Raw genomic sequence first — 25831 nt, 5'->3', positions numbered from 1 at the left:
GCCACGGCAAGGCAGAGCAGCTCGAGGCCACCTCATCTGGCAGTGCAGGAAGGCTCAGTTTGTGCTGCAAACAGCATTTTAAAGCTCTGGGTACCTGTCTGTCCCCCAAAAACCCCTGGGGAGGAACATGGTTGGAGTGTGGGGTGCAGGAGCCGAGGGCACCGCGGCCAAGGGCTGGCTGCCACCGCGCCGTGGCGCTGAGTGCCAGCGCTGCTGTGTGTGGGTGGCAGGGGTTGCCCGTCCGTGCTGCCACTGCAAACCTCTCCCCGGCACGGCGAGCTGTGGCCAGGGGAGGAGGTGGCGTCTCCTAAATGACAGCTCTGTCGCTGCCTGACGTTGGGGAAGTTGAGGCGGGTGCCTTCGGAGCCGCGGTGCTGTGGGCGGGCGGTGTGCGCACGCCCTGCTTGCAGCCTGCGCAGCCTCGGGCACAAATCCTTGCCAGGAAGCCCAGATCTTTGGGGTCTGTTTCCCTCCACCGCCTTGCCCCCGCGCTGCAGTACCTTGGAGGTTTTTATCTGGCATCAGAGATCTCCAACCCACCCAGAGGGTTTTGCTTTAAGCGTTTGGAAGCGGTGATAATGCAGAAGGCATCGCGTGAGCTCTGATGATAGTAATAAGGACGGGGCCATGCCAGGCACGTGCTGCATCCCAACAACGTTGCTAGTAATAATATTAAACCACACATTAGCATCTGAGAGCTAATCCTTAGTGCCGTGAAATCACACTGTCTCACTGACTGCAGCAGGAGGGTTCCGTGCACATTTAAAAGCTTTTTCTTTCCAAACCTCCAGCCGGTGAGGATGAGTCTGAGCACAGCGCCTCTGGGAGCACAGCCCTCACTGTGCCTGCGCCCAGTGCTTTGGGAACAGCAAGCTGTGCTGTGCTCGAGCTCCCCGTCCATCTGCTGAGATGTGTGTGGAGCTCAGCTCCGTGGACTCGGGAGCAGCCCGTAGTGGAGCTGCAGAGGAGTTTCGCTGGGGCTCTGGCTGCTGAATCAAGCACTCAGGGTGTCGGAGGATGCTCAGCAGAAGGGGTGGTGGGTGAGCAAAGTCACGCTTTTGTTTTTACCAAAAATCTTGGGCATGGGAGGGAAAAGCCTGAGGGCACCCGATGGGCTGGACTGCCAATCTGCCCTTGGGCTGGCCCCAGCCCCCGGAGCGTGCCCGTGTCCTGCTAACCCGTGTTTCTCCCAGCACTGTGACTCACGCTCAGCCATCGAGGGAAGGGCTTTGAGGAGCTGCCCTCTCCAGGCACATCTCCTGACCTCCCTCTCGCTCTGCCCTTCCAGGAACAGAAGTTTTGCCAGCGCTATGACCAGCTGATGGAGGCCTGGGAAAAGAAAGTGGAGCGCATCGAAAATAACCCGCGGCGCCGTGCCAAGGAGAGCAAAGTGCGGGAATACTATGAGAAGCAATTCCCAGAGATCCGGAAGCAGCGGGAACTGCAAGAGCGCATGCAGAGGTTAGAGGAGAAGCGGTAGGAAGGGGCTGGGCCGGTATCGGACAGCCTTTCTCTTTTGTTTGTCGGCGGGAGGACGGGCTGGGATGGCTGTCAGTCCCATTTCTCCCCTTCTGGTCCCATAACTCTAGGACACACCAAGTGCAGGAGCCAGCAGACAAGTCACTCGCTGCTTTTTCCCCAGGGCAGCTCGGAGCAGCTCCAGCAGGAGAAAAAATGTCAGGAATGTGGCTGCCCGCTCCCCTGGCTGCTGATTTCCCGGCTGGCTGCAGCAGAGCACAGAGGCAGCTCCCTTTTCTGGCCACCTGACTGGGATGGCACTAATTAGTTCCTCATTGCTAAGCCCAAATGACGATGTACGAGGCTTGCAGATGGATTTGGTCATGTCAGGGATTTGAAACACGCTCGTGCTTTGATGGGAGCGTGGGCAGGAGGAAGAAACATCTGCAGAGGTTATAGGAACGACTGCAGATGCTATGAAAGGAGCAGCGTCTCCCTGAAAGGGGTGTCCCTGTCTCTGCTGTCCCCCCTCTCCATTTTCTCCTCCTCACTGAAAGCACAGCTGAGGTCACGTTGTTTCCTGCCAGGAGCTGCAGTTTTGTGATCCCCACCCTTCTTGCTGAAAACTCCCCGTCCTTCCCACTCCAGCCCAGGGACACCTGCTGTGCAGAATCCAGCTGCTCGTGTCCATCACTGCCTTGTGCCCCGCAAGCAGCTGGATGCATGAAAAATTCCTAATTCGTGGCTTTATTTTATCTCAAAGAGAAGGGGACAAATGGTACTGACAATTGTTTTAAATTTGTACCTGCTTAATGAGAAAAGTTTGAATTGCTTGGGACACGTGGCTGTTATGTCGGGTGATCCAGGATGGGAGGTAGATGCTGCTGGCTGACCTTGATTTCAGCGTTCCTGCAGCATTTGCAAACCTGACACAGCAGCACAGTGCTGGTTGCTCAGTCCTGGCACTGGCACCTTTGTGCTATGCTGTGGGGCGATGAAGTGGGCATGAGAAAATACGGTGGGAGGGCCTGGTTGGGTGGGAAATGTCCCGTGGTAGCCATGCAGGAGGTGGCTGATGGCACAGGTGAGGAACGAGGGGCACGGGGGGTGTTTGGCGTGGAGCACAGCACCAAGCAGAGCACCAGTTTCTGAATGTTCCTTGCCCTTTCCCAGCAGGGTAGGACAGAGGGGCAGCGGAGGGCTCTCCATGTCGGCTGCGCGCAGTGAACACGAGGTGTCAGAAATCATTGATGGGCTCTCAGAACAAGAGGTGAGGCTCTTCCCTTCTCCTCCTCTTTACCTCCCACTCTGCTCTTCTCCAGGAAGGCCAGGAGGAGTAGCACCAGGCCCCACGGTGAAATCAGATGCCAAATCCCACCAGCTCCAGGGTGGGCAGGCTTCCCTACTAGCTGGTGGCCAGTAGGTAGGAGTTAGTGGTGTGTGACTGCCCCTTAGGGACATCAGACCCTGAGCACCCCACAAACACCTCACTGCTCTTGGTTCCAGCTGCAGGTGGAGGTAGGAAGCGAAGGGAGCCGGTGCCCCGGCTGACGGGCAGAGGGGATTTTCTGTTTCCTTGCATTTTGAATGGGCTGTGCAGCCTGACACAGGGGAATCCTATGGAATGAATGGTTTGTACGTGAGCCAGTTGGCCCACATCTTCTGGGAGTGCTCCATTCATCTTGAAACATCCCCGTGACCTTGGCTTCGTTTTGGATCTGGTTTCACAAGGGTTCCACTCACTTGGCACGGAGGCGAGCTGCAGTGAATGGCTTCGCGCTCGGGAGGGGAGAGAGCAGCCATTGCCCGGCAATAGCTGAGATGTTTGCTGCCTGTGCACGGTGCCGGGCTGCAGGCAGCTTGCTGGTAGCAAGTTCAGGCAACCACGTGGAAGGCGTGGGGCTGCACCCCCAGCGCATCCCGAGCTGCCCGTGGCTAAAGGGAAGGTGTCCCAGTGAGGGTGAGGAGTGTGACAAAACGAGCAGAAGTGTCTGTGTCCACGCTGAGGGCAGCGTTTCAGGAGGAGGTGGTTGAGTGGGGTCTGTCCCGCACCCCCGTGTCCTGCAGTTGTGTGCTTGGTCCCAGCAGGCAAGCAGAGGGCTGAGTTTGGCAGCTTGCAGGGAGGGTTGGGCAGTGTTCTGCAGGGAACCAACATCTCGCTGTGAATTAAAATATGTTTGGGGCCTGGCCTTCCCGGGTCAACAGCTGGGATTTATGTCCCGAGTGCCATCCCGGGTGGCAGGGAGGACTCAGGGTTACGGTGCTGAGAGCAAACAGAGGAGGGTGATGAGGTCCCCTTCGTCCCCACATTGGGGATTTGTGCCAAAGGACCACAGGCAGCACAGCTGGAGGGGCAGAGCCAGCGTTCAGGTAGGGGACAGCGCAAGTGAGACGTCATTTGGCCACCGTGTTGGACATAGCTGAGGAAACCAGTGTGCCCAGTCCGTGCTGGCGTGCAGCCTGGGCTCCGGGCTTCGTGCTGGAGCTGGATGGAGCCACGGGTGTCAGGTTGTGTGCCGGGCTGTGCTGCTAGCAGGAAAGAAAGGAATCGCAGCCCCGTCACGGCGACATCCGATCTGCTCACGGGGCAGGAGGAGGTGGCCGGGTGGTGGGAGAGCAGCTGCACAGCTGGCAGGAGAGGGGTGGGAGCTCACGGGGGATCGATGCTGTCAGCGATGGGAACCTGACCCCCGGGGGCAACCCGGAGCACGTGGAAACGGAGCTTTGGGGGCCTGGGGTAGCTCAGAGACACTTCAGGTTGAACGGAGGGAGGAAAGGCAGAGACTGTGCCGGGAGGCATCCTGGGGGGTTTCCTGTGGGTCAGAAAAAGGTCTCCTCCCTCTGCGCACCCTTCAGGAGGCTTTGCAGGGCTGACCCGCTGCCCGGGCGGCTCAGAGGGGACTGGACCTCCACGTGGCCGTGGGTGTGATGTCTGCTCCCTGCGCCTCTGCTGCTTTGACTCGTCTCGTTGCGGATAGGAGCTGTTTTCCTTAAGTCAGGCATTTCCACCCCGCGTCTTTAAAGCCTTTTATTCCAAAAAAAAAAAAAGATTAATTGCTTCCTGGCTGATGGCAATAGCCTCTTTCAGCGTTTAATTTACAATTACTCCAGCACTAAAGCTGCCTAGCGCTTGCTTTTCAGTTCTCCCGTTCCTCCTCCTGTCCTTCCCTCTCGAACATCTGTCCCCTGCGGTCCCCGCGGGCCCGCGGTGCTGACCAGCTGTTCTCTCTGCTTTTCCCCCCCCAGAACCTGGAGAAGCAGATGCGCCAGCTCGCCGTCATCCCGCCCATGCTCTACGACGCTGACCAGCAGCGCATGAAATTCATCAACATGAACGGCCTGATGGACGACCCCATGAAGGTCTACAAGGACCGGCAGGTGATGAACATGTGGAGCGAGCAGGAGAAGGAGACCTTCCGCGAAAAGTGAGTGCAGCCCGCAGACATCTATCTCCGTGTAGCCCTCGGGAGCTGCGGGATGTGACCCGTGCCTTGCTTTTGGCCACGGCCCCAGCCTGCTGAGGCAGAGCGTGGTGGTTGCAGAGAGCAGCCCCAGTGCAGGTGCCCTGGGGGAGTTCCCAGAGGATTCATCTCGCACCCAGGGACCCGGTGTGAAGACAGAAGCTCGTGCTGCGGTGCAGCCTCTGTCGCTCTGTTCGCTTTGGACCTGGGGTAGGGTGATGCAGGTGGACACAAACCTGCCCACCAGGCCTTTGCATCCGTTTGGTGTGTTCGTGCCCGTGTGATTTCGCTCTGCCTGCTCCCTGTAGAGATCTGGGAAGCTGCTGCTCCCAGCAGGGAGAAGGCTCAAAGTTTTTTTGTTTTCACTCCCCCTGTTGTATCAGCCAGTTCAAGTTCAGAGCCAGAGAAACTCAGAGCTGCGTGCAGCGTGGTATTTTTGGATTACCTGCACGTCCAGGGGGATTCTCGGGGCTGCCAACATCAAACAAAGCCACGCAGCCCACTCAGGTTTCAGCCTCCATCCGGTGCTTTCCCTCAGCACCGTCCCGCTGCCTGTAGGATTTGCCACCAGCTGCTGTTTCCATGGCTGCATTCCCACACCAGAGAGTGCAGCAAACTCTCTCTGCATTGTTTGCTCCTGTTTGCAAGCAGTGCTTGAGAACAGCTTGGCTCGAACGACTGGGATTGCTTTGGGGATTTCTGATCCCAGGGAATCGCTGCGCTGCCAGCCGAGCGCGGGTCCCAGCTCAGCCCCACATCCAGCCTCCCCCTCACCTCACACCGGTTGCACAATGCAGTGGGGTGTACTGGGTGCCCCCAGTGTGCTATAGGTGTCCTTAAAAACCGAGCTGGAGTTGAGCCTGCAGCAGGATGAGCTCTGCTGGACACACGGAGCAGGCGCTTCCCCGGGAGGTTGCAGTGCGTTAGGTGTGGCGGGCGGGCTGCGTGTTTGGGCACAGCTCTGATCACGAGGTGGTGGTGGCCAGCCGGTGTGTAATTTAGATGATCCACAGCACTCAGCAAGAGCCCAGGAAGCCACCCAGGTGACCGAGGGGAGCGCTGACACCAAAAGCCACTCCGTGCCAGAAAGTCTCCTTCCCTTCCCTTCCCCTGCCCGCGACAGCCCCTGCTTGGAGCTGAAATAAGTCATTGTCGGGACGGACCAAAACTGAACAAAACAAGCAAAACAGCTCCAAGCCTATTGTAGAGGAGAGCCCTCATTGCTAATTACCCTTAAAATGTGACACTCCAAACAGCCAGGCTTGCACGCAAATGACGCAAAGGCTAATTAGTCGCTCTTTAATGGAGGGGCCATGCCTGGCTAATGGGGCTGGAAGGATCCACACCCAGCTCTTGCGTCCTGCTGTGCACGGTGGTTTCTGTGTCATCGCTGTGGGTGATGCGGAGCTCAAGGCATGAATGCAGAAGGGTTTTGGGGCTCTCGCAAAACTCATTTGTGGAGATGGGCACTTGGGAGCTGGAAGCAAGGCCCAAGGAGGGGCTGCCCCGGCGCCCTCCCTGAGCCCAGTGCGCGGAGAGCTGAGCTACCTTGGGTGCTGGCCTGGGGTTTTGAGGTGAGCGTGGGTTGTGCTCTCCGTGGTGGTGGCTCGGAGGCAGCATCCTCAGCCCGTGAAAACCTGGCGTGGGCTTTTGTGCAGCCCTGGTCACAGGGGCTGTCAGAGAAAGCAGCTAGGCATTGCACGGCCTGCAAGCTCCAGCCCTGAACCCAGTTTAACCATCAAAACCACAACCATAGGGAAGGTTCTGATTTATTTCCTGCTGGGCAGCATTTCAGGTCTTTGTGTAAGCACGTCACTGGCCTGATCCCAGGCAGACCGTGGTTTTCCAGGAGAGCAGCAGCAGTGGCTGTGGGACCCCTTAACCCAATCCAGCACCGTGTCCCCATGGTATTGGGCATTGTGAGAGCTGCAGCATCCTGACCTGGCAAAAAAAAACACAGGGTTGCCCTCTGATCTGTGTTATTGTCATGGTTAACATGGCCATGAGAACCCCATCCCTTGCTCAGCCCCTGGTTTGTGCCACACACAGCACGACACGCAGGATCTGTGGGGTGATCCCAGTCTGTCTGAGCAGCTCGGGTCCTTTTTTCTTTTTTTCTTTTTTCCCTAGCATCTTTGTTTTTTTTCTTTTTCATCCACATACTTACTTAGTCACATGGCCTGGGGGATCTCCCATGGGTGTCTGTGTTATATTTGGATAAGTTTTGCCCTTCAAAACACTTGATGAAAGAAAGGCTGCAGCTGGACGTGGGACGGAGTCTGGAGTCCCTGCGACGAATCCCGCTCCCATGGCTGCCCTCCGCGCTCCCACGTCCCCCCCACTCCTCATCGTCACCCACAAAAGCCTTGTGCTGGCTGCTGCGGGGATGAGGTCCTGCATCAGGAAGGGTGCTGGAGCATGGGTGATGCCTCCCGTGCCGTGCTGGGCTGGAATCAGCCAGGCCAAGCCCCCGGACCCAGCCCGGAGCCCTGGCAGTGGCTTTGGCAGCGGGGCTGAGCAGCAAAGGGAGGTGGAGAGAGCTCAGCCAGCAGCCTGGGGGATTGCCTGCAGGGCTGGAGGAGCCGAGCTGCTCTCCACATCTTCCCACCTCGCCTCCCAGCTGCAGCACATCCTCTGCCATCCTGCTCTGCGCCCACCCTGCCCTCGGGATGGATCTGGGTGGCGGTGGGACCGAGCAGGGTGACAGGCAGCTGTCGGGCACTGCCACCCCCAACCTGCACTGAACATCTGCCTTGTTGGAGCCACAGCTCTCTTGGGCTAGATTTAAAATCTCTGTCTTTCTGGGAAGCTGAGCAGCAGGCAAATATTTTCTTAAATGCTCAGGTCCCCCGAGGAGCTGGCCTCGCTGCTCCGGGCGCACAGGGCAAGGCCACACAGCAGGCAGGGCTCACACTAACCCTGTCCCTCTGCTCCTGCAGGTTCATGCAGCACCCGAAGAACTTCGGCCTTATCGCCTCCTTTCTGGACAGGAAGGTAAGCCTCTATGCGTGGCTTTAACCTTTTTCACACTGCCTTTTCTCACTCACACCTCCTTCATTGCTGGAGCAGCCAGCGGAGATCCTTGGCCCCTCGGTGGCGGTGGCTCAGGGCCCTGGGGGTCCCCTCCTCGCCCCAGGGAGGGATCCTGAGGGTGGGGTGACACCTCCTTTATGCTGCTAATGGGGCAGAAAGGTTTGGAAAAGAGACCTGAAGGAAAAGCACGTCTCTGTTCCTGCTCTGAGCGAGGCCAGGTACCTGCTGGGGGACAGCCCATATGGGCAAAGCCTGGACAGACCCAGCCTGGAAGGACAGACGGGCCAGGTGCTCTCCTGAGCAAGCAGCCCTTGTCTGCCCCGGGTCTTGTGGTCACTCGCATCCTTTGCCCATCTCACACCATGTTTCATCCTCACAACGTCTGCTGGGTTGGGGGGAACCCTCTGCTTTCAGGGGGCTGGGCCCAGTGGCCTGCGAGGTCCTTTCCAGCTTCAATTGCTCTCTGATCCTGCACGAATCAGGCTGGGGAGATCATTTGTAGGAGCTCAACTTCCCTGTCCAAAGCAGCAAGCAAGCCGTGCGGCAGCAGCAACCTTCTGTTGCCATTCATGCTGTAAGACACCAGGCTCTTTTCAGCCTCTCTCACTTGTTAAAGCCGAAAGTGGTGGGACTTGGATGATGCTCACAATCCAGTCTGTGTTCCAAGCTGTAAAATGTCTTCTAATTTTATTTGTACTCGTTTGTAAATCAGGCTGTAATTATGATACAGAACACATCCATTATCCCGTTGGAGAGAGATGCAAAGTATGGCTCAATGTAATGAATTAATAGATTTTTAAATTGCATTAAAAAAAAAATTAGTGATCTTAGCCCTTGGAACAGATGACTGTAAGTTTTTGTTTGTGTGTGTGTGTGTGTGTGTGTGTGTGTAATCAGGGCTAGATTAGAAAGGGATCCAATTAACGCTTTAAAAGTTACAATCTGTTGTTGCACATGGTTCCACTCTTGGTATAGGGATGGGGACAGTGCAGCCCCGTGCAGCCTGGACCTCTCCTACAGGGGCAGGCTGGGAGCACTTGGCATCACCCCATGCCTGGGTACATGCAGCTGTGGGGTCTGTGGGGTTATTTCTGTTTGCACACCCGCTGACCCCCATGCGAAGGCACAATTCGGGTGCCCACGTCGGTAAGGGAAGGAATTGGCACAGGGATTTTGTCCTTTATGTCCAGCTCCGTGCTGCTGCCCAGGAGCAGAGCCGTGTCCCAGCCGTAGCTGCTGGTTTCCCACCCCAGGACCCGAGCAGGCTGTGGGATCTGGGGCTCGGGAGCGTGCGGGGTGTCGGCGAGGAAGCCGGGTGCTCTCCAGCCAGCGAGCTCGGTGGCTGGAAGTAATGCTGGCTGACAGCCGCGTGGCAGCTTGTGCGGGGCATAACCACAACAGAGGGTGACAGGCAGCTCTCCTTGTTCTGCTTTTAGTTGCCACAGTCATCTGGGGTCAGCCCTGCCCCCTGCCCCGGGGTGGCCCCGCGCTCTGCTTCGCACACAGGGTGCTCATTGTTCTGCATCCCCACCTCCGAGCCGGCACGCTTGTGGGAAGGGCCCCGCGTTGTCACTTGGAAGCTCCCCATTTTTATTTTTTTTGTTATACCAGGGCAATGTGCTTCGTCCCCTTCTTCCAGCGGGCACAGCCCACCCCGGCATCCCAAAAGGGCTGCTGTAGGGACGCGGAGGGAAGCCTGCTGTGGCTGCAGAGCCTCGGGGGTGGCAGGGTGGCTGAGAGCTGCAGGGTCTGAACGCTGCCGGGTCCCTCCGTGCCCTGACTCCCCGTGTCCTTGCAGACGGTGGCGGACTGCGTCCTGTACTACTACCTGACCAAGAAGAATGAGAACTACAAGAACCTCGTGAGAAGGAATTACCGGCGGCGGGGGAAGAGCCAGGTAAGAGCCGGAGCAAAAAAAATGCATGGAAATGTCTCCGCTGCAGCTTCTCGGTGGCACTTTATGGCTGAGCATCCCCACCCCGCCCCGTGAGCGGTTACAGGCTGCGGCGGGGCCGTGATTTTGCTCTGTGTAAGCTTTTCGGAACAGGCTGTTTTCTGTCGGTTGATGTCTGTCCGTCCCCATGCCAAGGTCACGGTAGCTTTAAAAAGCAAACCCTTGAAAAAAGGGGTTGGAGCGAATGCAGAAAACCTGGCCACGCGTCAGGAGTCACCCGGGGTGGCCTGTGCAGCCTGCCCGGAGGAGATGTTGGTCCTGTCTGAGAACCGAGCAGTTCCCCTCTCCCCTCTGCTCTCGGTGTGCCAGCGGGACGGTGCTGGGCTGTGTGCTGGGCAGGGGTGCTCCTGCCTGCCAGGGACTGCCCGAGGTTCTTCTGCTGGTATCAGGATGGGAGGGGAATGGCCTGGGTGACTTCTGGCCGCTGAGCAGGGGTCTCTAAAGCCATCTGAAATGCCTGAGGGTGTCTGAGGTCTCTTGGGGGCTGGCAGGTTTGGTGCTGAAGCTAGAGGAGACCCATAACCCGTTTGGCGTGCCAGCTGAGGGCTGGGCAGGTCCCTCAGATAACACGAGGTGCCTGGGGGTAGGTGATGGATCAACCCGTGCAGTTACGTGGCCTAGATGTGAAACGAGACGTGACCTTGGCAGTGTTGCTGCTGAGACCGAGGTGCCAAGATGAGCGCTGAGGGCAGGAGCTCTGTCCCAGCAGATGCTCGCAGACAGAGGGAGGTCCCCTGGTGAGCCCCCAGGTTGGTGAGGTGAACGCTGATCCACGGAGTGAGGAGAGCGAGGTGATGGCACGGGGGATCTCTGGAAAACGTGGGGATAGGAACGGAAAAATTGGCCTGTCCCACACCACCGCTGACATCAGCAGCTCCTCGTGCTGCATGGCCATAAAAAGCAGCACTTGGGTCTAGATGCTGATTGGGAGGCAGATAGGTAGCCGTGCTCCAATTTGATTTCTGCAGCATTAAGCCATCAGAATAGTTCGCACATGACGAATGTCATGGACGGGGCCCAATTTTCCCTTCTTTTTTTTCAGAGACATTAGAGATGGATAAAACCCTATTAGATTATCCAGTCCCTCTCCCAGCAAACACAGGGTGGTTCCCTCCAGTACATTTTTATAGTGTTTACCATGGTCTGTTTTGTTAGATCACAGCAACTAGAACATGAGGCCACATTTGTTTCTTGTTAGCAGTGGAGACATTTAGCACAGCTCATTCTGGCTCCAATGTTAAGTTGAGCAAGGAACAAGTGTGGAGGGAGAGAGGCAATCTGCCGCCCTGCTCTGCACCAGCCCCGTGGCCACGGACCCGCCGGTCCTGCGCTCAGCAGGTACTGCTCGCATTTCGCCTTTTCCAAGTACCCGAAGGAGCTCCGGCCGCAGAATTTCCTGGGATGCTTCCCCTTGCTTGTGAGTCCGGTCCAACGGGGGCGGTGGAGAGGTCGTGGGCTGCCACCGGGAGCCTCGTTTAGGAAGCCGGGACTTGCTGCATCCTGCATCGAGCCTAACGAAAGGCAGGCGTGCTTTAGCAATTAAGGGACGGCAAAATTTGTCAGTGCATTTTGTTGGTGGAGCAGAGCTCGAGCAGAACATCGCTGCTCATGAAGGAAAAATCACCCTGCACCTCGGCCTCGTGTCCCCTCCCGGCCTTCATGCCGGGTCCCTCCTCACCGTGCCACTTCAGCCAGCTGTGGGGCCGTCTGCTGAGCTGGACGGCGAGGACCTAATCCCAGCTGTGGTTAAGTGCCAGAGGTGGGATTCATGGATTTAGTGCAGGGGAGGGAGCCGTGCGCGTTGTGGGGTGAGAGGAGAGGCTGGGGTCCGACACAGAGTGCTTCACGAGTGGCCCCGTGTCGTTGTCCTGCTGCTTTTCTCACGGAGAGCTTGGTGGTCTTCTTTGCTCTCGGAGGCTGCGGGGAGCTTGAGAGAAAAGCGGGGATAATGGCAAGTAAAACCGAAGCTGCTCTGGTGTCAGGCTTATCATCGTGGCCTACTTATTAAAAGTACATTAAAAAACAAGGATCCCATTGCTCCCTGGCTGATGGTCCCCTGGCAAAGGATATTCCTCATAAAGCTGCTACTTCTTGCTCAAATTCTCCTGCCAAGAGCGGGGACTTCACATGATTCTGCTTCCAGTTTGTCATAAAAACAAGCAGGCTCCCGGTCCAAGGCGCGGCGCATGCTCCCGGCGCTGCCTCCCCTTGAGCGAATGAATGAAAGGCGCACGCAGCCGAGGCATCATTATGCACAACGCTCCGGCTCCCGAGCTGAGCTGAGGAGCCTTTCTAAAATAATCCTCCGCATTCGGGGAGGAAAAATGTCATTTAACCCCGAAAGGAGGGAATCGGTGCTAAAAGTAATCGCTTCCAAGCGTATCGTTTCTCATTGAAGGGAAAAAAAAAAGTTTGAGTCATGGTAAAAATGATCTGATCCAATACTCAGTGTGCAGTAATAAGCATAAATTAGCATGATCGTGTAATGAAAGCTGCGCAGCGCTACCCCTTGTGTGGCTGTGATTCCCGGGGGGGCTGTGGCAGTCGCTCTTTGGGGTATTTCAGGGAGCGTCTCTTGGTTAACGCCCCTAATCCTGTGCCGGGAGCGGGGCACTGATACCGAAACTGCACTTATCACCATGTGCCATGCTGGTCGGGCAAGCTGTTCAGCCCGGCTGTAGCAGTGCCAGCATTGTGCCAAAACCGTGCTGGAGGAAACGCGTCTGTTTCACCGCAGTTATCCCATGCGGGGCTTCGATTCCAGAATAAATCCGCGCTGCGTTTCGGAGCAGCGCACCCGCGCGATGGAGCAGGACACGGCGGTGGCGTTACCCGCACAGTGCCGGGGGGTTCCCGGGGTTGAAGCCACCGTCCCCACGCTGTGCCGGGGGTGACTCAGGGCTGGATGAAGTCAGACGTGGTGGCAGGAGGACACAGACCCTGGCAGCCCCGCGGGATGTGCCGTCACACAGCGCTCACATCTTCCACGGCGAGTGGGACATCACCCAGTCGGTAACGCTGACGCTTTCGAGGATTCGCCCGGCGCTGCTTCTGGAGCAGGATCCCACCCGAGGGGCCGGACCCCCACGCAGCCCCCCGGCTCCACCAGTGGCTGGGCAGCTCCCGTGCCCCACAGCGTGAGCGGCTGGGCAGCGACGCGCTCCCCTGCCGGGGCTGACAGCTTTCCCAGGCACCCCCCCCTCCTTCTTCCGTGCCCCCTGCCAAAAACCAAATCGAATTATCTGTACCGACGGCTGGCCCGCCCTCCCCCGAACGCAAACCGTTCCCATCCCCACACGCTGGTGAGGATAAACAGCCCGAGCCCGGGTTTTTATAAACAAGCCCTTCAGTTTTTTAGCGTAAACACGGTGCGTGGCGGCACGGCTTGCCCTGCTGGCAGAGGCTCAGCCTGCCAGGCGGGCTCCGAAGGATCCGGCCCCGGGGCGCTGCGCTGCAGACGGGGCTCATCCCACTGCCTCCTCTTCTCCCTGTGCCAGGAGCAGGCCTGGAGCTCAGCGAGCTGCCTCGCAAGCTGTAAATCCTGCACGGACCCTCGCTCCGTTAACCGCACCGGCTGACGAGTTGAGTGCTGGGTGTTTATTTCTGGGAAGCATTCGATTTTCATCAATCCGGGGAGCGGTTCCTTGTTAACGCCAAGGGTTTGACAAGTTCCCTTTCAGACCAGCGGAGATACTTGTCATAAAATGCTGCTTTAATAATGCAGCACATCACGCAGAAACGTTCCTGGATGTGACCAGCAGACTTCGCTGCCACAAATACCGATAAATTATCCCATGGGCATTTACGTGTGTGCCGGCTCCTGCACTGTCTTTAAGCAGCACCGGGATGATCAGAGCAGGGGCAGGGCTGCAGGCTTGTGGCTGCAACGTGCCCCGTACAGGAGCAGTTTGTAGGGCTGGGATTTTGGTGCTGGGGTATGGTTTCACACCGTGCTGCTGGGATGCTGTGGTGAGGTTGCACAGCCCCATTTTCCGCCCCGTCCCGCACCGTGCACACTCTGGGTCAGGCTGCTCGGGCACAACCCAAATTTCTTTTCCTTACGGAGCTGATTTCTCAGGCACCGGCTGCAGGAGGTGCAGAGCAGAGCCTGTGGGTGCCCTGCCACTGCACCCCTGGGACCCCCCAGCTGCTTCTGAGCCTGAGCAGGGCACTGGGATTTTGGCAGACGCATGGACTTTGGGCTCTCCTGGCTCTTTGGGAACACATCTGTGTTAAAGCAACAACCCCGCAGATCTTGTTGATTTGGGATTTTTGGAGGGGATTGAATTTGGCTCGGTATCCGGACAGGTTTGCAGTCTGACAGCACTGCTGGTGGCCAAGGAGGGCTGGAAAAATTCCCCAGGCTTGGCTGGGGGTGAAGGACCCATGAGAAGACGTTGAACCTGGATGGATGCCATGCTCCTGGTCGAGCTGTGGTCTTGTGGAGAGAAACATCTTGCAGAGCATTTATCCCTTGGGATCTCGTGTGTGCTGCCAGGTGCAGGTGCTCACACTTTAAAACCACATCTCCTCGTAGCCAAAATAAACCCAAACGAGACCACCTAACCTCCAGAAACCTCAGATGTGCTCCGAAACCTCGTGCTCCAAAAATCAGCGAAGGCAAGGGTCATGCTGGAGGACACTTGGAAGTGGTGGAATGCTGCAAAAAAGCCGGTTTTGGTTAAGGAAAGTGGCTGTTTCTGGGAGAACAGCCTGTCCCTCGTGCTCTTCCTGCAGCTCAGCGCCTTGGAGTGCAAGCAAGGGCTCGGGGCTTTTTCTGGGGTCTGATGCCCATCGCATGCTTCGTCTGAGCAGGGGACGTGCAGAGGAGGTAGGCACGGTGTGAGGTGTGGCCATGTTCAGGCTGATGCTGTTCTGGCCATGGCAGCAGGGCAGTGGTGAAGATTTCTTCCCATCTGGGCTCCTGATGCTCCAGAATCCCATCCCTGGTCACTCCCCATAAGGTGTCGTGTCCCCGGTACGAGGCAGTCGCAGCCTTCCCACAGCCCTGCCGCCCCTCCAGACAGCGCAGGCGGGCAGACACAATGGAAACTCACATTCCTGGAATCCCAGCTGCATTTTGGGGGTGATTACACCAGAACTCCGTGGCCATATTTGGGAAAAGAACCCAAGGACGTGGTGCTGCGGGAGGATCCCTGCTTGGGTCCCGGACCCCGCGGCAGCCTCGCAGGCTGTGCCGGGACGCGGGGATGCGGCCACTCCATCCTGGTGGCACCGGCACGGGCTGCCCAAGCACCAGCTGCTGATGGACCACGCAGCCACGATGTCTGGGCTCTTCCGTGCAGCTTAATTACATCTCGGCGATAATAAAACATCTGCGTAGGAGCCACGTGAAGCCTCACACCAGCTCACCCCACGCTCGGACTGGTGTTTCTGCGGCTGCAGGTCCATGCAGCCCCTGGGCGAGTGCCCCACGGCGCCTGCGCTCACGTGAGTAGTGCTGGGTGCTGCAGGGGGCCGGGAGCTGCCTGGGGAACACAGCGTCCTCCTCGTGGGTCTCAGACAGGGAACGGATCTGGGGATAAGTTGTTTTATTTACAGTCGGGATCCAGTTTTGACTGGGAACCATGCGTGGCTTGGAGCCAAAGGGAAACAGGGAGGCAGGTCACGGCGTGGCTGCGGTGCTTTCTGAAACGGGCACAGCTGAAAATCCCAGAGGGCTTTCTTCGCCCCGGTGCGTGTGCGTGGGGCCCAGCAGCTTCTTCCCCAGCCCCTGCCCCTGTTTGCACCGTGCTGGGGGGGGGGTCCCTGCGGAGCCGGAAAGCAGCCGGCGGAGAGCTGGAGCCTGGCAGCAGGGCAGAGTGTGGCAAAGCAAACCGCAGAGAAGAGAAAACACGTGTTCCCTGCCTGGGACGGAGCGGGGCTCGTCTTCACCACTTCCAAATGTTGTGCTCTCTTCCCCCTCGGGTCATTTTCCCTTCGTAAGCAGTCAAATCACTTTTCAAAAAACTCAGCAGTGACCCAGAAAAGAAACATTTCCTCTTATGGAAAAGCCCTCGGTGATTTAAGGAGGGATCGCTCGAGCAGGGTCCTGTAAAATCGCTTCCACGCTGGAGCAGGATCCCGGTGCAGTAGGAAGGTTGGGAGGCACGTGCCCGAGAGGCTCCCAGCGTGGAGAGCCCACACCCAGGTGCACGGCCCCAACCCTACTGGTCCCAGTCCTACATCTGTGCTGTGCCCAGTGCTGTCTGGTGCTGAGCAGTGGTTGCGTGGAGCAGAGAAGCAGCACGGCACCGGGGCTGCCCCGCGCTCCCTGCTGGGAGCCTTCCAAACCGAGCGAGCCCCGCGCTCGCTATCATCTTCCTTATCAAATCCCAGCTTGGCCCTCTGTTCTCTGACTTGCTTCCGCAGCCAACAGCATCAAGCCCGAGCCCGGGCTGTGAGCGATCAAAGCGGAGTAGCCAGCAGACCTCCTTCCTCCCCTCCGTGTTTTGGCAGCGGCTTGTTTTGATTTGTGGTTTCTCCCATGAGCGGAGGGTGCTGCGCGCGGTCGTGAGAAGCCAGGCTCCGCGGCTGTGGGTGGCAGCGAGGACTGAGGCATTCCAGACTGTCAGATCAGAGGCTTTGGGCCTTGGGAGTCGCTTACGTGATGCGTATATATATATATATATATATATATATTTATATATTTATAAGCCCTCCCGCCTGCGCGCTCTATCCAGCCTGGCTGCGAGCTCCCTGCAGGGAGGGCGACGGGAGGTGCTGTTTGTAGCGGCTGTGTGGGATCAAACCTCGGTGGCAGACGGGCTCGAGCCTCTGCTGCGGGGCTGGCAGAGGTGGAAGGATGCTCGGGGGGGGCTCAGGAGCCTGGGCAGCTGCCTGGTGGTGGCTGGCGCTGCGGGTGCTCGGGGTGGTGGCTGTGCTTTGGCAGGGCACTCAGGGGGTGCTCAGGGTATGGGGAGAGCGTGAAAGCAAATGGAAGGATGCACAGGGAGGGGGAGAGCAGTAAAGCAAACCCCAAGCATTCCTGGGCCAGCAAAACATGGGCCTTTTGCCTTGGCTTATCTCGAGCTGGTTTTAATTTGCGACTCCCTGATTGCGTGCGGTGACCTCGGCCTGAGCGTGCTGCGCAGCCGAGCGCACCAGGAGAGCGCCGTAAATGCCATGAGTCTGAGGTCACCCACGGGAGAAGGGAGGCACCAGCACCCGTACGTGGGAGGAGGCACGGCCGAGGGGTCTGAGGTCTGCAGGAGGGAAGGGGGCTTGGCCTCAGGTGGCTGGCAGGGCACGGCTCTACCCAAATTCCCCGTCAAGGCAGGTTTGGCTGCAGTGTGGGTGGGGAGAGTGTTGGCACACGTCTCCAGGCTGCTGCAGGAGGCTCAGAGCGAGCTGGTGGCAATGGCAGGAAAGTCACCTTGGAGTAAAAGTCTCAGAGCTCATCGCTGCGATGCCTGGGATGAGTTGGAGAGGTAAGGAACCAACTTGGCCCACGGGGCAGTCCTGGCACGCACGGCTCTGTGCAGCTGGCATTAGGGATGGCGGTTTGCTTCCTGCTGCTGTGAGGAGCAGGCAGGAGGAGGTGGCTTTGGGCACGGGGCTGGAGGTGACGTGACCCACCTGCCAAATGGCATCCCTCAAAACCTGGGGTGAGAGAGAGGAGGCAGCACCTCCAGCCAGCTCTCAGGACTCACGGCGCTGTCAGCCAGCCAGTCCCCCACCTGCACATCCACCAGCACACGGCGTGGCCAGACAGGAGGAGCTGGCCAGGAGTGAGCTCATCCATCCCTGGATGGCCATCCCTGTCCCCCTCCCTGTGAGCATGAGTGCTGGGGATGCAGCTGAGCCTTGGTTTGCTCTGCTGGAGCTACAAAGCATGGGGTGAGAAGCACCCCAAGCATCCCTGTGGCTTTGGAGGAGAGCGGGTCCCTCAGGTGCAAGGTGTGCGGGGCCAGCAGCGAGCTCCGGGATGCTCCAGGGGCAGCGAGGTGCCTGCGCCTGGCTCTGGCACTGTCCCTGTCCCCCTGCCACAGCCCCGTGTGTCTCTCATGGAGGGGACGGGGAAGGCAGGAGCAGTGGCTCTCCAGAGGCTTGGAAGTTTGGAAAATAAATAGCCCTGCGCCGTAGGTTCGGCTTGGCATCCTCGCAGATTAATCACGCTGGCTGCAGCCAGCACTGAGAGCCCCGGTGACGAGAGCTGTGGTTTATAGATGATGATTCATCGACTCGACTTAGAGCGACCACGTTATTCCAGCAGATTGCAAAATCATAAGAGGAATGTTGTGGTTAGTTTACGGCTTAACTATGCAAATCGTCAGGAAGCCTTCAGAGCTGGAGAACGTAAGGCGCAGCGAGCCCGGATGGCTGGGCGCTGAGCTGGGGCCGGGAGCCGGCGATGGGGCTGTCGGGGACCGGCCGCTCGCGGGAGCCCGGGGCCAAAGAGGTGAGCGCCAGGGGGAACGAGGGGCTTGGGAGGGCTGCTGAGCATGTGGTGGGGCGCTCGGGGAGCCGTGGGGGGGGCGTGTTGTGGGTCGGGAAGGCGTTTCTGGCCGGTTTCTGGCTGGATTCCCCCCTCTCTGTCCCAGGGCGTCTCCGGCGGAGCTGGGGAGGGCGAAGGTGGGGAGCTGCTTCCCACCTCCTGCTGCCCTCCTGTCCTGCCAGAAGCAGGCAGTGCCTGAGCGGAGGAAGTAAACAGAGTGGGAGGAGCTGCACCTCTTCCTCGCCATGGCTTTTTCCCTGCCAGACCCAGGGCCTGTAGCCGGGGAGGGGGACACGGGGGGGGGTGCGGCAAGCGCTGCCGGGGCACGCGGCGACTTGGGCGCTTCTTGGTGGGGCCAACGCTTCGGTGGCCGGGACCTACCTGCAAGCCGGTGTTCCCAGAAAACGTGCTCGGGCACGACGTGCCAGTCCGACGGGGTGGCTGGCTAGGGCGAGCGGATTTCCGCGAGCCAGCCACGCATCGCTCCGTGGCCTTGGGTGGGTGGGTGCGAGCGTGCCTGCCTGCCCGCGGCCCCGGCCAGGGGGCGGCTGGAGGCGCACACGCTGCTCCCGGCGGGGCTGGCAGCGCTCTGCTCCTCTCCAGCTGCTCCGGGGCCGCTGGGGAATTGGGGTAGAGGTGAGCAGATGTTTGTAATTAGGGAGCAGCTCGTGCCGGAGCACGGCGTTCGCTCCGGGAGGGAGGCAGCACGGCTCCGCGGGCTCGCTCGCACCCCGGGGCTCGGAGCAGGATCAGCCTCTCGCTCACGCGTCCCGCATGCGATTTGTCCCGGGGCCTTTTTAAATAAACAGGATGTGTTGGCAGCAAAAACAAACAGCAGCGATGCTGGGGAGGAAGGGCGGTCCAGCAGCATAGAGAACACTTGACCTGGAAGGGAGGGACGGGAGGGGACGGCCCTGCTCTGCCACAGGCTTCTTCCCAGGCCTCGGGCACATCCCTCAGCCTTCTGCAGGAGGCAGGGAGCGGGGACCTGCTCTTCCTCCTGCACTTTTTGGGACAGGGCTGTCGCTGGAGGGAGGCTGGAGCTTGCCAGAGTGGAGCAGTTCCAGTCCTGGCCCTCTTTTTTTTCCCGATAAGAGCCAGCCCACCTGCCGGTCCACCTCTAACTGGGGCAGTGTGAATCAGAAGGAAACATCATCTGGTAATTGGGGAAGCATTTCCTGGCCCGTCACGCTTCGGGATGGCGTCCCGTCCCTTGAATCATGCAGAGCTGGTCCGTGTCCAGAGCTAAGAATAGCCTCCCCGTGCGCCGCGGGGGCAGCCCGGTGCCGGGCAGGGTTGGGGACCGGCCGGCGGGGGGCTGGCTCCTGGCTGTGGTTTCCCCCGTGCCCAGCAGCTCCTGGTGCTGTGCCGGGCTCCGACACCGTGCGGTGGGAGGTTGGAGGTAAAGGACATAGCGTGGGTGGGCCTGGGCTGCCATCGGCCCTGCAAATGTCAGCAAGGAAGGAGAAAATGCAGCTCCTGGTGGAGCAGTTTTCCCCAGCGGGGCCTGGGGGTGACAGCGCTGCCTGCTCTGTGCCTTTGGGACACGCAGGAGAGCGCAGGCACGCGGGGCATTGCGCCCACGCAGCATTTCTGCCCTGTGAGATGTCACTCCTGGCATCGGGCACCATGCCCCGGCCGGCCCAGGGCAATCACTAGAGGGCATCCGTGGATTAAAATGCTCCTCTGCGGTGGTAGGAGAGCTGGTTTGGTGTCCCACCACCTTCGATTTGAAACCTCCATGGGATGAAGCCAGGAAATGGGGAAACACAGCGGGACTGGCAGCCCCACACACCGCACATCCATCCCCTGCAGCCGGGCCGGGGGGCTCTGCAGCTCCTGGGCAGGATGGAGCTCGGCCGGTGCCATCCTAAGAGGTGTTTGTGTCGGGGCATGAGCCCCCAGGGCTGCTCGTGCCTCTCCCTGCCTCTCGCAGCCCTGTGCCTGCAGGTTGGCGCGGGGAGCTCATTAGCATCGCCGCGATCCCAGCCCGTTACTATGGGGAAGAGCTGCGATCGCTGCTCGGGGTTACAGCCCGCTGCCTCCAGCGAGTGCCGAGACGAGATGAAATGATAACGGAGCTTCCCCCAGGAGCCCCCGTGAGCCTGCTGCCGGGGCAGGGGCTCCTGCAGCAGCAGGGGCTGGTTTAAGGCCGGAGGAATAGGGCCGACTGCTGGTGGATGGTGTTTGTAGGGCGCAGGGTTGTGGACGGGCACCCGCCCCTCTGAGCGTGATGCTCTTGTTCCTGCTTCTGGGTGGGGAAACCTCTCCGGCAGTGCCCCGTTTCCTCGCTGTCTTGTCCTTGGTTCGTGTCTCTGGGGACTTTGTTCGGGCTAGGTGTTTTGGGGGGGGGCTTAGGACAGGCAAACTGTCCCATGAGTGTGTGTGTAGGGGCAGCTCGGTGCTGAGGGCTATTCCTCACCCCATGGAGCTGGTGTCTCAGGGCTGCACGGTTCCCCTCCTCCCCCAGGAGAAAACATTCGTGGAGGAGCAGGAGAAGCACCGGCAGCAGTCGAACTGATTGGGGCACTCGGTGAAGGGAAGGAGCATGGGTGGTGACAGCGGGGGGCCGGGGCAGAGCCTGCCCAAAATCCCGTGCTCTCCCCACACAGCCCAACCCTGGGCCACTGGGGCAAGTCCCCGCCGTCCCCTCGTGGCCCCGTGTCTGGGCTGAACCCGTGCAGGGTTCACCGCCGACCCGCGGCGTGACTCAGAGGAGTCAGGGAGTTCAGGGCAGCGCATGTGACGGGCGCCCCTTGCTCCCCTGCAGCCCATGTGGGCTCGCCAGCCTCCGAGTCACAGCGAGGCTTCTGCCGACTGCCCCCGTGCTTCTCTGCAGGTTTTTGGGGCAGCACCCGGCACGTCAGATCTGGTGCTGGTCTCGGCCAGTTGCTGGGTTCAATCCTTTAAGCCACGCACTTCGAAAACCTCCTGCCTTGGGGAAATCCCTGCCCTGCTCAGGGAATTCGGTGTCCCCAGGCTCCCAGTTGCATCCCTGGGCTCTGTGCTCTCAGGTGCTGCCCTCGCAGCCCCCCCAGCACGCCGGCCGATGCTGACACTGATCCTACAAAGCACCGAGCGGGGTTAAGCTGCTCCGCACACCTCAGCAGCCAGCCCTGTCCCAAAGCATTAGAGATTTATGGGCACTGGAAGATCCTCAGCATCCAAGTGCTCATCCCAGCCCTCCCGGTGCCTTGCACCCCGTGGAGTCGCCCCCATGGCACAGCGGGGTGCGGGTGGGTGCAGCTCGGGCACTGCTGGCAGGGAGGTGCCGCAGGGGCCGGGAGGAGCTGAAAGCCCCCGGGGTTTCAGCTGATGGCAGCGCGGCGTGCCTGCTTTAAGGGCTTGCGTTGAGCTGGGGCCTGGAAGAATAAGAATCCTGCTTGCTGAAATGCTCTGAAGCCCTTTTTGACGGCTCCGTGCTTCTAATTTTAGCAGCAGCCCTTTGGGGCTGAGGGTTGAGCTCACGCTGAGCGCGGCTGCTGCGGGGGAAGCCGCTGCCGGAGGCAGCCACGAGCTCGAGCATCGCGGAGCCGGGGACAGGCTCCCGGGACGGGGCACACCTCATCAGCACGGCACTTTCCAGATGCCTGCGTGGCTACCTGGGATCAGGCTTGTGCTGATAAATCCCCTTTAAAAGCCAATTTCCCCCCTCTGATGCTGCCGAGCCCTTTCTCGGGGCTGGGGGGAGCGCTGCTGCTGGGGAAGGGGCTGGGTGAGCCGGGTGGATTTACTGCAGCAAGCAGCCCTGCGTTAGCCAGGAGCAGGAGGGTTTTAATAAATCATTTCCGTCTCTAATTTTTACTCCTCTATGAAATTCCTCTCGTTTGCTGGTCGCCAGAGGGAAGGGAGGTCAGGGGAACCAGGCCTCCCCAGCATCCTCCTTCCTGCAGCTGTTGAAACAAAACCCAGAAATATTCTAATAGGCACGTCCCTCCCTCCCCCCGGTAACACGCCGTGGTCGGTACCAGTGCCGGTGGTGGCGTCTGGCTGCTGGTGCACACATAAAACTGCAAAAAAGGGCTCAGCATCCGTGTCCCTGAGCCTTGGGGTGTCTCCGGTGCGGGTGATGACCCACACAGCTAGCAGGGAGCACAGCAGGGCTGTCCCGCTGCCCTTAGTGGGACCCAGAGCGCGGCTACCGTGGTTGATCCCAAACCCCCTCGATCTCCCCGTGATGCTCTCGGCCCCTGGCTGCACCCTGTCCCGCAGACGGGCACCCCGTGGTGGTGCAGCACTTTTTTTTCCTCTTGGCCGCTGGCCCCCCGGCATTGTTTGGCCGTGTTTGTTTAGGTTGGCCCAGGTGCTGAGCTTTATCTGCCCCGCCGCTGAGGTTTGTTTTCTTTTACGTCCCTTGTTTTGCAGCAGCAGCAGCAAATGCCCCGGAGCAGCCAAGAAGAGAAAGATGAAAAAGAGAAAGAAAAGGAGAAGGAGGGAGAGAAAGAGGAAGACAAACAGGAAACAGAAAATGACAAAGAAGAACTGACAAAGTAAGCGCAGCCCTCCCCTCCTGGCTCCCCTCCGCCTGCAGCGAGGGCCGTGCAGCACCCCGGGGTGGACGCGGGGTGGGACGCGGCACGGGGCTGGGCTGCGTGTGCCCATCTCCTCCTGCCGGGAGGGAAGGGGGAGAGCCTGCTTTCCTCTTTGTTCCTCCCCCCTGCTGCTCCCAAACTTGGAAAACAGCTCTCTGATGTGCTTTTTATTTTTAAACCCGATCAACCCGCAAAGCTGCTCTGATCCTCGGGCTTGTTTTGCTCTGGCGAGAACCTCCCCGAGTCGGAGGAGCTCTGGGAGCCCAGCCGAGCGTGGCGCTTCACCTTTAGTGTTATTGATGTCAACATGAGAGCTTCCAGATCAAGGGATTCGACCAGTTTTATAACCGCGCCTGCCTCCCTGCCTGACACAATCATAACTAACAGGGGAGCATCAGAGCCGCGGCGGGGAAAGGTTGGCACGCGGGCTGCTCGCTATCTGTAATGGGATTAATACTTGCTTTAAAAGAACATCTGGCTTCATTATATCTAGGCTGCTAAGACATTTACCAGCAGGTCCTTTTCAGGAAGATAAATGAGGAGGAGGCAGTGATGAATTTGAATGGCCTGGTATTAAACCTGTCTCTGTCAGGTCTCTGCGTGCACTTGGTGGTGGAGCTGCAGCCATCTGCAGAGTGCAAACCCCGCCGCAAATAACCCCGACGCCAAATTAGCCAGGGAGGGGGGCTGTGCGTGCAAAAAAAAAAAAAAAAAATTAAAAAATAAAGCAGAGTTTCCCCTCCAAAAGACCACAGCAAAAATTCCAAACCCATGCAGGGAAATGTTTGACCTCCAAATCCTCCCGATCCGATGGTGATGGGAAAAAACTCCTTGTTTTTTCTGCAGGGACAAGAACGACGACACGTCCGGGGAAGACAACGACGAGAAGGAAACCGTCACCTCTAAGGGCCGCAAAACCGCCAACAGCCAGGGCAGGCGCAAGGGGCGCATCACCCGCTCCATGGCCAACGAGGCCAACAACGAGGAGGCGGCCGCCCCGCAGCAGAGCGCAGAGCTGGGTGCGTAGCCGCCGGCACCGGGAGCGGGGAGGGGGCACCGCGGCGCGGCTCTTGGGGTGCCTGCCCTGCTCTGCTCCCCGTCCCCAGCCCCCAAGGGAAGGTTTTCCTCATGCACCCCCTTTCCAGGGGCAGCAGGAAGGTTTCTCTTGCCCAGTTGTTATCCTGCTCGCCCAGGTGAACCGGAGGCGTTCACAAGGGCTGTCCCGGCTGAGTATTTGTGTGTGTGTTAGGACCCTGGAGGGAGGGAAAGTATTGCAAAAGAGGAAAAGGGAAGGCGTTGTTTTTAGCAGTGCATTTGCTGGGCTCGTGCAGGGCTCATGCTCCTCCTGCACTTGGAGGTGTGCTTCCCTCTGCCAGAGGCTCGGGCTTTCAGTGCCCTCAGCTGCTGGGGCTGCTCAGCACCGAGCCTGTCCTGCCCTGCTGGGTGCTGGGGCTTTTCCTGGCTCCCCGCAGTCCTCCTGCCCCTCTCAGCTGCCCAATTTACCTGGACCCAGCTCTGCTGCAGCCTGCGGGGTCTGTAACCCCATGGCCTTGGGAATCGGGCTCTTCCTTCCTCATCCGTGCCGCTACCCCGGCTGCTGTGAAGGATGTGGTGAGGTGGCAAAGGTTCATTGCTCAGAAACCTCCCCACTGCCTGCGTTCCTGCCACGCACCCCGGGTGCCACTTGTTTGGCACTCATTGCCCGTGCTCATCCCCAGTTCCCCCGCTCATCTGCCCCATCCGTGAGCCAGGCGAGGAGTTCGGGACATTCCTGCCCATGGGGCATGGCTGGGCTGTGTGTAGGGTCTCAGGGGTGCTGAGCACAGCAGCAAGGGGCACAAGGTGAGATGGATGAGGCAGAGCATGCTGCCCGTAACGTGGCACCGCCGCCGGCTCGCAGGGACCGCGGCCAGCGCTTGGCCGAGAGCAGCAGTCGGGGAGAGCTGTCTGGGGGCAGACAGGAATTCACAACATCATCCCCAGACACACCTCGTGTGCATCTGCCTCTGGCATTTGCAGCTCCGGTAGTGGTTACCCTTGGAAACTGCTCGTGTATTGACTTGGAGAAGCAAATACATCAAGGAATTTGGCTGATTTTCCGATGTTTTGTACTCTATCAAGTACAAAATTATTGCTGCGCTACCTAAGGCGAGGCAAAAATAAAAGCAGGGTGACTCCTCTCGGTTTCCTTTCTTTGCAGTTTCTTGCTTGTTCTGTTCCATGTGCTATAAATCACTCGGAGGTGTTTCGCCTCCCCGTTCCTCTGCTGACAACTGGCTGAAGCCTTGATTGCGAGCGCTGTTTTCATCCAGGCGATATAAATAGTTCCCGGCACAACGGAGCCCTGATCTCTGTCTCCAACTTGTTAAGCAATGCTGCAAAGAAGGAGCAGATAATGCCAGGGACTTGGATGGGATTTTTTTATCCCAGCATCTCCGAGCCCTTGATAAACTTCACGGCAGGCAGGCAGAAACGACTTCAGACCGTGTTAAATTGGGAAAAGGAAGCGGATTGATTCCAGTGGCATATCTGAGCGATTGGTTACACTTTATGTCTCTCCACTAGTGCTTTAATTTAGGTTGGCTAAGAAAGTTATTGCATTTTAAATACCAATTGAACATTGAAAAACAACACAAAACCATATTGTGGTTTAACTGCAGCGTGCTGGAGCTCCCAGTAGGCATCTGTTACATAACTGCACAACCTCAGTAAATATCATTAATCAAACCAAACGGGCCATTTCTTTGACGGTTCTTCACCATACAATAACAGTCGTCTCAAAGCTGAGTTAGGGGCCTTGTGAAGTGTGTTCGGGACACTCGATTTGAAATAAAGGAGAGCCACAGCCCCAAATCTGCCCAAGGCAGGGGGAAGCAGCAAGGGGACACCTGTGGCTGTGCTCAGCCGGCTGGGAAGGAGATTCCTCAGCCTGGCCCTGGTGTGCCCTGGGCATTGA

General features: G+C 58.8%; 1 protein-coding gene across 21 annotated transcripts in view; it reads left to right on the top strand.

Annotated features, from left to right (window-relative positions):
* NCOR2 (nuclear receptor corepressor 2) overlaps positions 1-25831 on the top strand; it is a 221881-nt gene that overhangs the window by 137022 nt on the left and 59028 nt on the right. For 10 of the 21 annotated variants that reach the window (XM_068654333.1, XM_068654332.1, XM_068654321.1 and 7 more), the window contains 7 exons: positions 1289-1476; positions 2632-2728; positions 4705-4883; positions 7859-7913; positions 9751-9849; positions 22709-22833; positions 23722-23894. In XM_068654333.1, the coding sequence (XP_068510434.1) occupies positions 1289-1476; positions 2632-2728; positions 4705-4883; positions 7859-7913; positions 9751-9849; positions 22709-22833; positions 23722-23894 (916 nt within the window). Of the gene's footprint in view, positions 1-1288; positions 1477-2631; positions 2729-4704; positions 4884-7858; positions 7914-9750; positions 9850-18164; positions 18308-22708; positions 22834-23721; positions 23895-25831 lie in introns of those variants that run through there. The other 11 variants (XM_068654328.1, XM_068654343.1, XM_068654342.1 and 8 more) reach the window with 6 other exon arrangements.

This window comes from Anas acuta, chromosome 17 (genome assembly GCF_963932015.1).
Source record: "Anas acuta chromosome 17, bAnaAcu1.1, whole genome shotgun sequence".
In the NCBI taxonomy this organism is placed as follows: domain Eukaryota; kingdom Metazoa; phylum Chordata; class Aves; order Anseriformes; family Anatidae; genus Anas; species Anas acuta.
The sequence above is the reverse complement of the archived record's forward strand: the minus strand, read 5'-3'. Positions and strand labels throughout refer to the sequence as shown.